Below are 15,000 nucleotides of genomic sequence, written 5' to 3'. Positions count from 1 at the left end.
CTTAGGAGAGGTCCTGGTATTAAACCATTACTGATGGCTACATTCCACTTAGGAGAGGTCCTGGTATTAAACCATTACTGATGGCTGCATTCCACTTAGGAGAGACCCTGGTATTAAACCATTACTGATGGCTGCATTCCACTTAGGAGAGACCCTGGTATTAAACCATTACTGATGGCTGCATTCCACTTAGGAGAGACCCTGGTATTAAACCATTACTGATGGCTGTATTCCACTTAGGAGAGGTCCTGGTATTGTGCATGCTGACTCACTGAAATATCTTACTGGGACACTTGATGGAACTGAGCCATCGTTAAGGTGATCAGTTTCAGCTGTGCTTTTCCTACTATGACAAGTCAACATGTCTGCTGTGAAAATGGTCCATTGTACTAAAATAGTTCACTGAAATGTGTTTCTGAAAACATTTTAAGCGAGAAATAGGCCGTGCAGTTGCTGAATCTGTCTTCATTTCAGATCAACAAAGGTCAGTTTAACAGATTTTCATCAGATTTTGAGCGACTCTAGTCACGCTCATTCCGCTCGCCATTTCCGGGTGAGTCCCGACTGCCCCACCTCCGACTGAACATGTCAGGTTGGCCAAAATGAACGCTGACTCGAGTCACCAACCTCGCCAGACTGTCCAACGGCCGATTATCGGGTTAGTGTGTTAGCACCTTAAGTGATTGATCCAATGTTAAAACCAAATATGTGACACTTGATTTGGATACAATTTCAGACCCATTACAAATCACCTTTAAAGTATTTGATTTTACCGACTTCCTTTTTGTACCAAACAGGATTGATTGAGTCTTGCCCAGATGCATAGAGAGCTTATTGTCTACCAGCCAATGGTTGACAGACTCAAGCTCTATGCCAAGAGTATTTCCAATGTCTTTGACATTGCACCCTGGGACAAGTAAAGCAGAATCATCAGCATATGTGGACTACTTACTGGGCCGTCTACAGAGCATACCATGCATGCATGGAAACACACAGAAACATGTACTCCCCCCATAACGTGTTGAGTTTAAAGAAGCTGGGATAAAAGCATTGTGAGCAGATTAACTCAGCAGTTTTCTAATCCTCAGAGGCACTCAGCGTACGAGCTAATCCACCAACATGTGGGAGAGAAACAAGTGTGGGAAAACTCAGAGAAAGAGAACAGACACTGAGGTTCAGTGTTTCTATATTCTCTCCATCGTCAGCGTCTTCACTGCAGCACGGCTCCTACAAAACACTTCCTGTTGGTACATAGACGAAAGCCAGCAGCCACATGAAGAATATACATATATATACTGTATATATATATATATACATATATATCACAATATCACTCAAAAACACTTCCTGTTGGTACATAGACGAAAGCCAGCAGCCACATGAAGGACATACCAGTCATAATATCAACAACTCATTTCATTTAGTTAATGGTTGGTGATAATTAATTTGGTATTATAATAAAATATATAATATAGTCAAATAATTGGTGTTATTGGTGTTTATATGTACATTGTATTGAAAAAAAAAAAGCGCTAAATGTAAAAAAAAAAGCATTAAAAATGTTTAAAATTAGAGACAAAAACTTCGAGGAGGTCGACAAGTGCATGGTCGAATGGAAGATAACACACGGGTTTAAATGTGTTTTGGTGTTTTGAGCCCCCAACGTTGTCTTGCAGGAAGGCATAACCGCATTCTTTCAAATTTGCCGCACTTTTGCCGCATAAATTGCTGATTTCCGCGCAAAATATGCGGGGCTTGCATGATTTCATAATCCCCGCATTTTCGTTGGAAAAAAATTCCCATAATATATCTCAGCAGAAAGTTGAAAAATGTTGCGTTTACTTCACACAAGAGCAGCCTTTTAGCCCTGTTGCCATGGGAATGTTATGAAGTGACGTGAACATCATCAAAAAGCTGCAACAGACAGTTGGGGGAATCACTGTTTTTTCTCTTTTTCATCAAACAGCAGTCTTTGCAAGTTCCTGCAATTTCATTGAATAAATATCATATAGTATATCCAATCGCATTTTTTAAGAAAACTAACATTTTTGCCCCGCAACAATCACAAAAAAACTCAGCATTTTTCTGGAAGGACTGATATACACTAGATGCATCCAAGGTGGCGTGTGCCATTGTGACATCAAAATGATGTAATATCCAGCCGGGCGCGCCCGATTTATGGCACGACAAAGAGGAAACAGGAGGCCTGAACAAGTTGGCCGACAACGTGATGCCAGGACTCTCAGAGTGACCTCAGGTCCCTCTGGTAACCTCACCGGGTTAAGATGAGTTCTTTTATGGTGAATGAAAGGCTCGATCCCACCAAGTAGCTCATCCAATCAGATCACAGCATTTACAGCAATGCTGCTGCCAGTTCTGCCGTTGTTTTCCTTTCTCTTCTTCTTCTTCTAGTCCGTAGAAAGAGCAGCGTCGGTAGCATTTGCTCATTAGCGCCCCCTCTGTTCAGGAGAAGACTGCAGCTAGTGTCTCGAGCACCAGCGCAGCTATAAATAGTCACGGAGATTTCATGATGTCATATTTGCGCGCCGCCAGCTGGGCTGCGTCTAGCGTATAAGACGCTTTTATGAATTAGTGCTTAACTGTTGACTGGTTCATGAGAACAGGCTACTTGTAACTTCTTGTAATGTCTTTCTGTGTTTTTTTATCTTGCACTCCTGACTGCAGACCAACATTAGACAATTAGCCAATCACAGACATTATTACATCTTGGTAGAAGCATGCTGCGTGCTGATTGAGATTTACTCCTTAGGAATTGATCACGATACTCGATACTAAGGAGGCAATTCGGTCAGTGCTTAAAAAGTGGGGCTCGAACTATCGGTATCGGCATTTATAATATATATATATATATATATATATATATATATATATATATATATATATATATATACAGTACAGGCCAAAAGTATGGACACACCTCATTCAATTTGTTTCTTTATTTTCGTGACTATTTACATTGTAGATTCTTACTGAAGGCATCAAAACTATGAATGAACACATATGGAATTATGTACTTAATAAAAAGTGTGAAATAACTGAAAACATGTCTTCTATTTTAGATTCTTCAAAGTAGCCACCATTTGCTTTTTTTGATAACTCTGCAAACCCTTGGTGTTCTCTCAATGAGCTTCATGAGGTAGTCACCTGAAATGGTTTTACCTTCACAGGTGTGCTTTGTCAGGGTTCATTAGTGGAATTATTTCCCTTATTAATAAAAAAGCAAAGGGTGGCTACTTTGAAGAATCTAAAATATAAGACATGTTTTCAGTTATTTTTCACACTTTTTTGTTAAGTACATAATTCCATATGTGTTCATTCATAGTTTTGATGCCTTCAGTGAGAATCTACAATGTAAATAGTCATGAAAATAAAAAGGAAACACATTGAATGAGAAGGTGTGTCCAAACTTATATATATATATATATATATATATATTTTTTAAATATTCATTCATCAGAATAATTTATAATGACAAATGATTCTGATAATTGAATATTAAAAAAATGGACGAAACACCCTTCAACCGTGTTCTGAGTGTTGGTGTAGCGTAGTCTGTCCACCGGAGGGTGCTCTAAACCTCCCTGTTGGCAACTCTTTGATTTTTTTTGGTTATTGTCTTTTTGTTCAAAGGACTTTAAGTTTCAAATGTTAAGTTTGTATTTTAATAAATTTTATTTACCAGAACTTTAATATATTTTGATGTTCTGTTGAGACAATAAAACAAACAATATTATCTTTAAACTGCATTATCATATTATTTTAGTGACGACTCAAATAACTACAAATAACTAATGTTAGGGAATTTTTTTTTTTAACATATATGGCATGGTGATGGCGTAATGTATATGACACATGCCTTACGTGTGGGAGGTCAGGGTTCGATTCTCACTGCGATACATCTACCAACATGACCCTGAACAAGACACTTAACCTCTAGTTGCTCCATAACAGATTCTCCTTTTAGTTTGTAAACGTGTCTCTTTTATCTGTTCCAGGTTTTATATAAAGTCTACATTTCCTTCGTGGAGGTCGGAGCGGAGAATGTTCTGACGGCAGATTACTTCAAAGGAGTCGGTGAGTCCTTAGAAACACACGAAGACACGAAAAGACGAAATCTGGCTCTTCTGGTCTGAACTGGCCTCGCTCGCACACGCTTTATGTAGAGATTTTTGTGTTCTTTTTTGCACTTTTTTGTCACTTTTAAAAAAAAAATTGCACTTTTTTGTCACTTTTTCAAGTTTTTTTTGTATTTTTTTGCACTTTTTTGTCACTTTTTCAAGTTTTTTTGTGTTCTTTTGCACTTTTTTGTCACTTTTTCAAGTATTTTTGTGTTATTTTTTGCACTTTTTGGTGGTTTTTTCGATCGATTGTGTTTAAAGGTGGCCTGGAAGGAGAAGTTGGGGGCGTTTCTATTCCTGGTCCTTCGGGCTGTTTTTTGTGTGTTTCTTTCTGCTTTTTCCAACGTTTTTGTTTTATTTCCCGACTTTTTAAATGATTTTTTTCCCATTGTTTTTCAAAGTCTTTGTCGCTTTTTGGTCCGTTATTTTTCCTTCACTTTCTGTTCCTGCTGGTATATAATGCTGCGGGCCGGTCCAGTGTATGTGTACCCAGTTCTGTTCCTGGTCCTACGGGCCGGTCCTGTGTATGTGTAACCCAGTTCTGTTCAGAACCGGCCTCGCTCGTCACACGCTCTTTGTCGAGTTTTTCCCCGACTTTTTAAGTGTTTTTTTCAGTCTTTGTCGCTTTTTGATCCATTATTTTATCTTAAACTTTTTGGGACGTTTTTTTCCTTCAGCATGTCCGACTTTTTGTGTTTTTTTTTTTTTTTCAATATTTTTTTCCAGGTTTTTGTTGCATTTTTTTGCATACGTCTCTTATTCCTGCTGCTATATACTCTATAATACCGCTGGTCCTTCTGGCCGGTCCTGTGTAACCCGGTTCTGGCCCTGGTCCTATGGGCCGGTCCTGTGTATGTGTAACCCGGTTATGTTCCTGGTCCTTCGGGCCGGTTCTGTGTAACCCAGTTCTGTTCCTGGTCCTACGGGCCGGTCCTGTGTATGTGTAACCCAGTTCTGTTCCTGGTCCTACGGGCCGGTCCTGTGTATGTGTAACCCGGTTATGTTCCTGGTCCTTCGGGCCAGTTCTGTGTGTGTTTAACCCAGTTCTGTTCCTGGTCCTTCGGGCCGGTTCTGTGTAACCCAGTTCTGTTCCTGGTCCTACGGGCCGGTCCTGTGTATGTGTAACCCGGTTCTGTTCCTGGTCCTTCGGGCCAGTTCTGTGTGTGTGTAACCCAGTTCTGTTCCTGGTCCTATGGGCCGGTCCTGTGTATGTGTAACCCAGTTCTGTTCCTGGTCCTACGCGCCGGTCCTGTGTATGTGTAACCCGGTTCTGTTCCTGGTCCTGCGTGCCGGTCCTGTGTAACCTGGTTCTGGTTCTGGTCCCCTGCAGCCTCCTTCCTGATAGTGAGCATCGGAGGGACTCTGGTGGGTCTGGTGTTCGCCGTCGTGCTCGGCTTCATCACGCGCTTCACCAAGAAGGTCCGAATCATCGAGCCGCTGCTGGTCATCCTGATGGTCTACCTGGCGTACCTGACCGCCGAGCTCTTCTCGCTGTCTGCCATCCTGTCGTAAGTCTCCCCGGCAACCACATGCTCCCCGGCAACAACCACAACAACAACAAAAACAACAAAATATACAACAGATATAATAAAAATGTTGCAAAAGGAAACAAACTTAAATAATATAACAACAATATAGCGTTGAAACGTGACAGTAGCGTACAGGTTTGTTACGTGATGATCCCAATATTCCACTAATAATAAGAACAACAACAACACAACAATACAACAACAACAACAACAACAACATGCTACATGTCTACGGTGGAGAAAGGGACCAAAACGCCGGGAGGAAGTAACATTAAAAAAAAGGGACAACATTTTAAAAAATTGAAAAATTGACGTAGAAATAAGTTGATGTTTTTACTTGTTTTTCCTACATTTTCCCTCCATCTTAGCTGTAACCCCCCAAACCCTCCTTCTCTCCCTCCCTCTCTCTCTCCCTCCTTCTCTCTCCCTCTCCCTCCCTCCTTCTCTCTCCCCTCTCTGTCTCTCTCTCTGTGTGTCTCTCTCTCTCCCCTCCTTCTCTCCCCTCTCCCTCCCTCCTTCTCCCCCCCTCCCTCTCCCTCCTTCTCTCCCTCCTTCTTCTCCCCCTCCCTCTCCCTCCCTTTCTCTCCCCTCTCTCCTCTCCCTCTCTCCTCCCTCCTTCTCCCCTCCCTCTCCCTCCTTCTCTCCCTCCTTTTCTCCCTCTCTCCCTCCCTCCCTCCCGTCCCTCTCTCCCTCTCCCTCTCCCTCCCTCCCTTTCCCTCCTTCTCTCCCTCCTTCGCTCCCTCTCCCTCCTTCTCTCCCTCCCTCCCTCTCTCCCTCCTTCTCGCTCCCTCTCCCTCCTTCTCTCCCTCCCTCCCTCTCTCCCCTCCCTCTCTCTCCCTCCCTCCCTTTCTCCTCCCTCCCTCTCTCTCCCCTCCTGCCTCTCTCTCCTTCCTCCCTCTCCCCCTCCTCTCTCTCTCTCTCTCTCTCTCTCCCTCCCTCTCCCTCCATCCTCTCTCCCTCTCTCTCCCTCTCTCCATCCCTCCCTCCTTCTCCCTTTCTCCCTCTCTCTCTCTCTCTGTCTCTCTCTCCATCCCTCCCTCCTTCTCTCCCTCCCTCCCTCCCCCCCCCCCCCTGCAGTATGACCTTCTGTGGTATCGGGGCCAATAAGTACGTGGAGGCCAACATTTCCCAGAAGTCTCGGACTACAGTGAAGTACACGATGAAGACTCTGGCCAGCATCGCTGAGACCATCATCTTCATCTTTCTGGGTATCTCGGCCGTGGACAAGTCCAAGTGGGCCTGGGACACTGGCCTGGTATCCTGCACCCTCATCTTCATCTTCGTCTTCAGAGCCGCAGGTCCGTAGTGGTCCCCTAATACTGTATCTGAAGTCTCTTTTATATAGACCTTAGTGGTCCCCTAATACTGTATCTGAAGTCTCTTTTATATAGACCTTAGTGGTCCCCTAATACTGTATCTGAAGTCTCTTTTATATAGACCTTAGTGGTCCCCTAATACTGTATCTGAAGTCTCTTTTATATAGACCTTAGTGGTCCCCTAATACTGTATCTGAAGTCTCTTTTATATAGACCTTAGTGGTCCTCTAATACTGTATCTGAAGTCTCTTTTATATAGACCTTAATGGTCCCCTAAAACTGTATCTGAAGTCTCTTTTATATACACCTTAGTGGTCCCTTAATACTGTATCTGAAGTCTCTTTTATATAGACCTTAATGGTCCCCTAATACTGTATCTGAAGTCTCTTTTATATACACCTTAGTGGTCCCCTAATACTGTATCTGAAGTCTCTTTTATATAGACCTTAAAGGTCCCCTAATACTGTATCTGAAGTCTCTTTTATATAGGCCTTAGTGGTTCCCTAATACTGTATCTGAAGTCTCTTTTATATAGACCTTAGTGGTCCCCTAATACTGTATCTGAAGTCTCTTTTATATAGACCTTAGTGGTCCCCTAATACTGTATCTGAAGTCTCTTTTATATAGACCTTAGTGGTCCCCTAATACTGTATCTGAAGTCTCTTTTATATATACCTTAGTGGTCCCCTAATACTGTATCTGAAGTCTCTTTTATATAGACCTTAGTGGTCCCCCTAATACTGTATCTGAAGTCTCTTTTATATAGACCTTAGTGGTCCCCTAATACTGTATCTGAAGTCTCTTTTATATAGACCTTAGTGGTCCCCCTAATACTGTATCTGAAGTCTCTTTTATATAGACCTTAGTGGTCCCCTAATACTGTATCTGAAGTCTCTTTTATATAGACCTTAGTGGTCCCCTAATACTGTATGTGAAGTCTCTTTTATATAGACCTTAGTGGTCCCCTAATACTGTATCTGAAGTCTCTTTTATATAGACCTTAGTGGTCCCCTAATACTGTATCTGAAGTCTCTTTTATATAGACCTTAGTGGTCCCCTAATACTGTATCTGAAGTCTCTTTTATATAGACCTTAGTGGTCCCCTAAAACTGTATCTGAAGTCTCTTTTATATATACCTTAATGGTCCCCTAATACTGTATCTGAAGTCTCTTTTATATAGACCTTAATGGTCCCCTAATACTGTATCTGAAGTCTCTTTTATATAGACCTTAGTGGTCCCCTAATACTGTATCTGAAGTCTCTTTTATATAGACCTTAATGGTCCTCTAATACTGTATCTGAAGTCTCTTTTATATAGACCTTAATGGTCCCCTAAAACTGTATCTGAAGTCTCTTTTATATAGACCTTAATGGTCCCCTAATACTGTATCTAAAGTCTCTTTTATATAGACCTTAATGGTCCCCTAATACTGTATCTGAAGTCTCTTTTATATAGACCTTAGTGGTCCCCTAATACTGTATCTGAAGTCTCTTTTATATAGACCTTAATGGTCCTCTAATACTGTATCTGAAGTCTCTTTTATATAGACCTTAGTGGTCCCCTAATACTGTATCTGAAGTCTCTTTTATATAGACCTTAGTGGTCCCCTAATACTGTATCTGAAGTCTCTTTTATATAGACCTTAGTGGTCCTCTAATACTGTATCTGAAGTCTCTTTTATATAGACCTTAATGGTCCTCTAATACTGTATCTGAAGTCTCTTTTATATAGACCTTAGTGGTCCCCTAATACTGTATCTGAAGTCTCTTTTATATAGACCTTAGTGGTCCCCTAATACTGTATCTGAAGTCTCTTATATATAGACCTTAGTGGTCCCCTAATACTTTATCTGAAGTCTCTTTTATATAGACCTTAATGGTCCCCTAAAACTGTATCTGAAGTCTCTTTTATATAGACCTTAATGGTCCCCTAATACTGTATCTGAAGTCTCTTTTATATAGACCTTAATGGTCCCCTAATACTGTATCTGAAGTCTCTTTTATATAGACCTTAATGGTCCCCTAATACTGTATCTGAAGTCTCTTTTATATAGACCTTAGTGGTCCCCTAATACTGTATCTGAAGTCTCTTTTATATAGACCTTAGTGGTCCCCTAATACTGTATCTGAAGTCTCTTTTATATAGACCTTAATGGTCCTCTAATACTGTATCTGAAGTCTCTTTTGTATACAGCTTAGTGGTCCCCTAATACTGTATCTGAAGTCTCTTTTATATAGACCTTAGTGGTCCCCTAATACTGTATCTGAAGTCTCTTTTATATAGACCTTAGTGGTCCCCTAATACTGTATCTGAAGTCTCTTTTATATAGACCTTAGTGGTCCCCTAATACTGTATCTGAAGTCTCTTTTATATAGACCTTAGTGGTCCCCTTTAGGACCAAATTTTCCTAAAAAGGTGACAAAAATGTCCAAAAAATGCACCAAAATTGTCCTAACAAAGGCAACCAAAATGTCCAAAAAACGTGACAAAAAGTTTCCTAAAAAACGGTGACAAAATTGTCCAATAATGCAACAAAATTGTCCTAAAAACGTGACAAAATTGGTCAGACCTAGAGGACATATTAATGACCTCTGTCCCGCCCCCAGGTGTGATTGGCCAGACCTGGAGGACATATTAATGACCTCTGTCCCGCCCCCAGGTGTGATTGGCCAGACCTGGAAGACATACTAATGACCTCTGTCCCGCCCCCAGGTGTGATTGGCCCGACCTGGATGACATATTAATGACCTCTGTCCCGCCCCCAGGTGTGATTGGCCCGACCTGGATGACATATTAATGACATCTGTCCCGCCCCCAGGTGTTATTGGCCAGACCTGGATGACATATTAATGACCTCTGTCCCGCCCCCAGGTGTGATTGGCCAGACCTGGGTTCTGAACCGATTCCGCCTCGTCCCATTGGATAAGATCGACCAGGTGGTGATGTCGTACGGTGGCTTGCGGGGGGCAGTGGCGTTCGCTCTGGTGGTGCTGCTGGACGGCCAGCAGGTCAAAGCCAAGGATTACTTCGTCGCCACGACGATCGTGGTCGTCTTCTTCACCGTCATGTTCCAGGTAGGAACGACATCACTTCCTGTGCAGAAAGACTCGCCGAAAACGGTTTCTAAAAGCATGAAAAAAAGTTATTATTTCACTCACGCAACTAACTACTTGGTTTTGAGTCTTTTTGATGTAGTTGTTACTGAGAGGGTTTTTGTCATGGGAGCTGCTGTCACCGCCTGATGTGAGTCACGCATGCGTCACTTTGCGAAAAAGTAGCCTCCAAGATGCTAACGGCTTGTTTGAGCTAACGCACAGTCCGTGAGCTAACGTTAGCAATCAAACAATCATAGATATAGCTACAACGTTTGTGAAAGCAATCAGATACAACAAAGGCTGTCACTGGAATGGCATTTTGAGCTAACGTTAGCAATCTAGCAAGCATGGATATAGATTATTTCCATCTTGTTATTGTTTGTAAAGAGGAAAGTTTATTATTTTGTGGATTTCACAAATTTCAGTGACACACGTTATGCCGTAAACCGTTTAAATCTGAGCACGCACGACTCACATCGGGAAGTGACAACTGCCCACGAAAGGGAAAAATGGCAGCTCCTGAACTACCTTTCAGGTGAAGCTAACGTCAGCAGAAAGAACAGGGTGGAGAACAGGGAAGGGCAATAGACCGGGGCAACATCAGCTTATATTGATGCTTTTAAACAGCGTTGGTGTTTTAATTATATTATATTTGTTGTGTTGTTGATGATGAGCTGTTTTTTACTAGATGGTATTTAAACAAATGCAGTTATTTTAATGCATTAGCACTTTATTTCATTGTGAAATTGTAAAAATCTCTCTGTCTCCCTCTCTCTCTCTCTCTCTCTGTCTCTCTCTCTCTCTCTCTCTCTCTCTCTGTCTCTCTCTCTCTCTCTCTCTCTCTCTCTCTGTCTCTCTCTCTCTCTCTCTCTCCCTCTCTCTCTGTCTCCCTCTCTCTCTGTCTCTCTCTCTCTCTCTCTCTCTCTCTCTCTCTCTCTCTGTCTCCCTCTCTCTCTCCCCTCTCTCTCTCTCTCTCTGTCTCTCTCCCTCTCTCTCTCTGTCTCTCACCCTCTCTCTCTGTCTCCCTCTCTCTCTCTCTCCCTCTCTCTGTCTCTCTCTCTCTATCAGGGTCTGACCATCAAACCTCTGGTCAACTGGCTTAAAGTCCCTCGCTCCACCAGCAGGAAGCCGACCATCAACGAGGAGATACACGAGAGGGTCAGTTCACTTCTTCTTCTTCTTTTTCATGTCTCAGCATGTTCATCAGTCTGTCCTTTAAAACTAGTGGGGGGTGGAGAGGGTGGGGGCAGCCAGACTCAAACCAGCAGCTCCTCACTTAGAAAGAAAGCTGCTGACCTTTAAAACGGCTGACATTTCATAAACACCAGCTGCATACTGACTTTGTGCAGCATATATTTATGATTCCACTGTAATCTACTTTGTCAGCAGGTCAAACATTAAAATACATTCAGAGGAACTGTAAGGGATTTCTGTGTCTGAGTGTCTGACAACATTATGGGATGGATCCCTTCAGAGATAGACCTTTTAGTTAAAGAGTAAGATCCTTTTAGTTTAACATGAAACAGCCCCGAAATCACCATCACCAAACTCCACCAGACTCCATGTAAATAATCAGGACTTTTAGCGTGTATAGAGCCAGCATATCTCCACCAGACTCCATGTAAATAATCAGGACTTTTAGCGTGTATAGAGCCAGCATATCTCCACCAGACTCCATGTAAATAATCAGGACTTTTATCATCGTAAAACACACTTCATTCAAAGTGGACAGAAACTAAACAAAACTACCAAAAGCCGTCTTGGTTCATCTTTCCACTGTTCCAACAATCACCACTCTGGTTTCGTTGAAATAAACCCTTAATTCACCCATTTACATGTGGAGATATACTAGCTCTATACACGCTAAAAGTCCTGATTATTTACATGGAGTCTGGTGGAGATATGCTGGCTCTATACACGCTAAAAGTCCTGATTATTTATATGGAGTCTGGTGGAGATATGCTGGCTCTATACACACTAAAAGTCCTGATTATTTATATGGAGTCTGGTGGAGATATGCTGGCTCTACACATGCTAAAAGTCCTGATAATTTACATAGAGTCTGGTGGAGATATGCTAGCTCTATACACGCTAAAAGTCCTGATTATTTACATGGAGTCTGGTGGAGATATGCTGGCTCTATACACGCTAAAAGTCCTGATTATTTACATGGAGTCTGGTGGAGATATGCTGGCTCTATACACACTAAAAGTCCTGATTATTTACATGGAGTCTGGTGGAGATATGCTGGCTCTATACACGCTTAAAGTCCTGATTATTTAATTCAATTCAATTCAATTCAATTTTATTTATAGTATCAAATCATAACAAAAGTTATCTCGAGACACTTTACAGATAGAGTAGGTCTAGACCACACTCTATAAATTCCAAAACCCCAACAATTACAGTAATTCCCTCAAGAGCAAGCATTAGCAGTGGCTATTGCGACAGTGGCAAGAAAAAACTCCCTTTTAGGAAGAAACCTCGGCAGACCCAGACTCTTGGTAGGCGGTGTCTGACGGGCGGTTGGGGCGTGATGAACAGTGGTGATAACAGTCACATTAGAAGTCACAGTGACTTGAAGGTTATCGTGGAAGTTCATGTCATAGCAGGGCACATCGTGTCATACTGAGTAGTGCAGTCTCCTATACCGGATCCTGACTACTCTGTGCGAATGAACATCACAGCAGGGCGTGGCGGGATGTAACGTGGCGCTGCAGAGCACGGGTGGAGGCTGCGGACGCAGCAGCAGGACGCAGCAGGATGCAGCCGGAAATGCAGAGAATCGCAGAGCATAGCTCTGCGAAGAAGAAATATAAGGACTCCGGGGAGTAAACTCCCCAGAGCTAGATTAGTAACAAGCATTTCTGGGACAGGATGCATACAAAAAGTAACAAGTAGAGATGAGAGAGCAGCTCAGTGTGTCTTAGGGAGGAACAGCCTCCCCGGCAGTCTAGAGTTGTAATAGCATAACTTAAGAGAGGCAGGTTAAAGAGAGGTGCCTGGTCGGGCTAGAACTCCCCCCAACCGGATCGGGCTGTACTGGCCTGCCTCCCTCTACTCTTGCTCGATTATTAATTATACAGTATATAAAACTGATGACTACGAGGAGAAGCAGTGGGCCGGGTTAGGTGGACGCTTCAACTCCTCGTCCCTAACTATAAGCTTTATCAAAGAGGAGGGTTTTCAGTTTACTCTTAAATGTGGTGACGGTGTCTGCCTCTCGAACCCCGACAGGGAGCTGGTTCCATAATACTGGAGCATTTACATGGAGTCTGGTGGGGATATGCTGGCTCTATACACGCTTAAAGTCCTGATTATTTACATGGAGTCTGGTGGAGATATGCTGGCTTTATACACACTACAAGTCCTGATTATTTATATGACACAAAAAATATGGGAACATAGAGTCCAGGGTTGAAAAGAAATATTCTTTATTTATTCAGGTGTCTGAGATTCAACAGAGGGGGATGTTTAGCTTTCACATGCTTTCAGACACAACATCACATATTTTGTGTGTGTGTGTGTGTGTGTGTGTGTGTGTGTGTGTGTGTGTGTGTGTGTGTGTGTGTGTGTGTGTGTGTGTTTTCAGGCCTTTGATCACATTCTGACAGCAGTGGAAGACATTGCAGGACTGCAGGGATACCACCACTGGAGAGACAAGTGAGTCCATCATACTGATATTATGTCACAATAATATCATAATTATATTAATATAACAACATCTCAGTGGCATACACTTCACAATAACAACATCTGTAATATACATAATGTTATTAGCATAGAATCCGAGTTATTAAATTCTCAAAATCTGCAGACAGCAGTTTTTTTACAGAATGAAAATGTGCATAATTTGACAGTTTAACAATTAGTTTCAAAGATTCCCATGGCCCTGGTAATAACACATATGAAGACAATATGAATAGGAACAGTTGTTGCAGCAGGGTGGAGTGTGTGTCAGTGTTGTTGTTGTAATAACTGAAGTGTGTGTCAGTGTTGTTGTAATAACTGAAGTGTGTGTCAGTGTTGTTGTAATAACTGAAGTGTGTGTCAGTGTTGTTGTAATAACTGAAGTGTGTGTCAGTGTTGTTGTTGTATTAACTGAAGTGTGTGTCAGTGTTGTTGTAATAACTGAAGTGTGTGTCAGTGTTGTTGTAATAACTGAAGTGTGTGTCAGTGTTGTTGTAATAACTGAAGTGTGTGTCAGTGTTGTTGTTGTAATAACTGCCAGTGTGTGTCAGTGTTGTTGTAATAACTGAAGTGTGTGTCAGTGTTGTTGTTGTATTAACTGAAGTGTGTGTCAGTGTTGTTGTAATAACTGAAGTGTGTGTCAGTGTTGTTGTAATAACTGAAGTGTCTGTCAGTGTTGTTGTTGTATTAACTGAAGTGTGTGTCAGTGTTGTTGTAATAACTGAAGTGTCTGTCAGTGTTGTTGTTGTTGTAATAACTGAAGTGTGTGTCAGTGTTGTTGTTGTAATAACTGAAGTGTGTGTCAGTGTTGTTGTAATAACTGAAGTGTGTGTCAGTGTTGTTGTAATAACTGAAGTTTGTTGTAATCAGTTTTGTTGTTGTTGTTGTAATAACTGAAGTGTGTGTCAGTGTTGTTGTAATAACTGAAGTGTGTGTCAGTGTTGTTGTAATAACTGAAGTGTCTGTCAGTGTTGTTGTTGTAATAACTGAAGTGTGTGTCAGTGTTGTTGTAATAACTGAAGTGTGTGTCAGTGTTGTTGTTGTAATAACTGAAGTGTGTGTCAGTGTTGTTGTAATAACTGAAGTGTGTGTCAGTGTTGTTGTTGTAATAGCTGCCAGTGTGTCAGTGTTGTTGAAATAACTCAAGTGTGTGTCAGTGTTGTTGTAATAACTGAAGTGTCTGTCAGTGTTGTTGTTGTAATAACTCAAGTGTGTGTCAGTGTTGTTGT

At 41.9% G+C, this 15,000-nt stretch overlaps 1 protein-coding gene across 1 annotated transcript in view; it reads left to right on the top strand.

The window, feature by feature from the left end:
* The window catches only part of slc9a5 (solute carrier family 9 member A5), a 44,123-nt gene that overhangs the window by 14,910 nt on the left and 14,213 nt on the right, over window positions 1-15,000 (top strand). Inside the window, 6 exon segments of the mRNA XM_028572625.1 lie at window positions 4,017-4,095; window positions 5,470-5,647; window positions 6,746-6,966; window positions 9,858-10,060; window positions 11,150-11,239; window positions 13,674-13,744. Coding sequence (XP_028428426.1) covers window positions 4,017-4,095; window positions 5,470-5,647; window positions 6,746-6,966; window positions 9,858-10,060; window positions 11,150-11,239; window positions 13,674-13,744 — 842 coding nt within the window.

Source organism: Perca flavescens, unplaced genomic scaffold (assembly GCF_004354835.1).
Source record: "Perca flavescens isolate YP-PL-M2 unplaced genomic scaffold, PFLA_1.0 EPR50_1.1_unplaced_scaf_23, whole genome shotgun sequence".
Classification (NCBI taxonomy): Eukaryota; Metazoa; Chordata; class Actinopteri; order Perciformes; family Percidae; genus Perca; species Perca flavescens.
The sequence above is the reverse complement of the archived record's forward strand: the minus strand, read 5'-3'. Positions and strand labels throughout refer to the sequence as shown.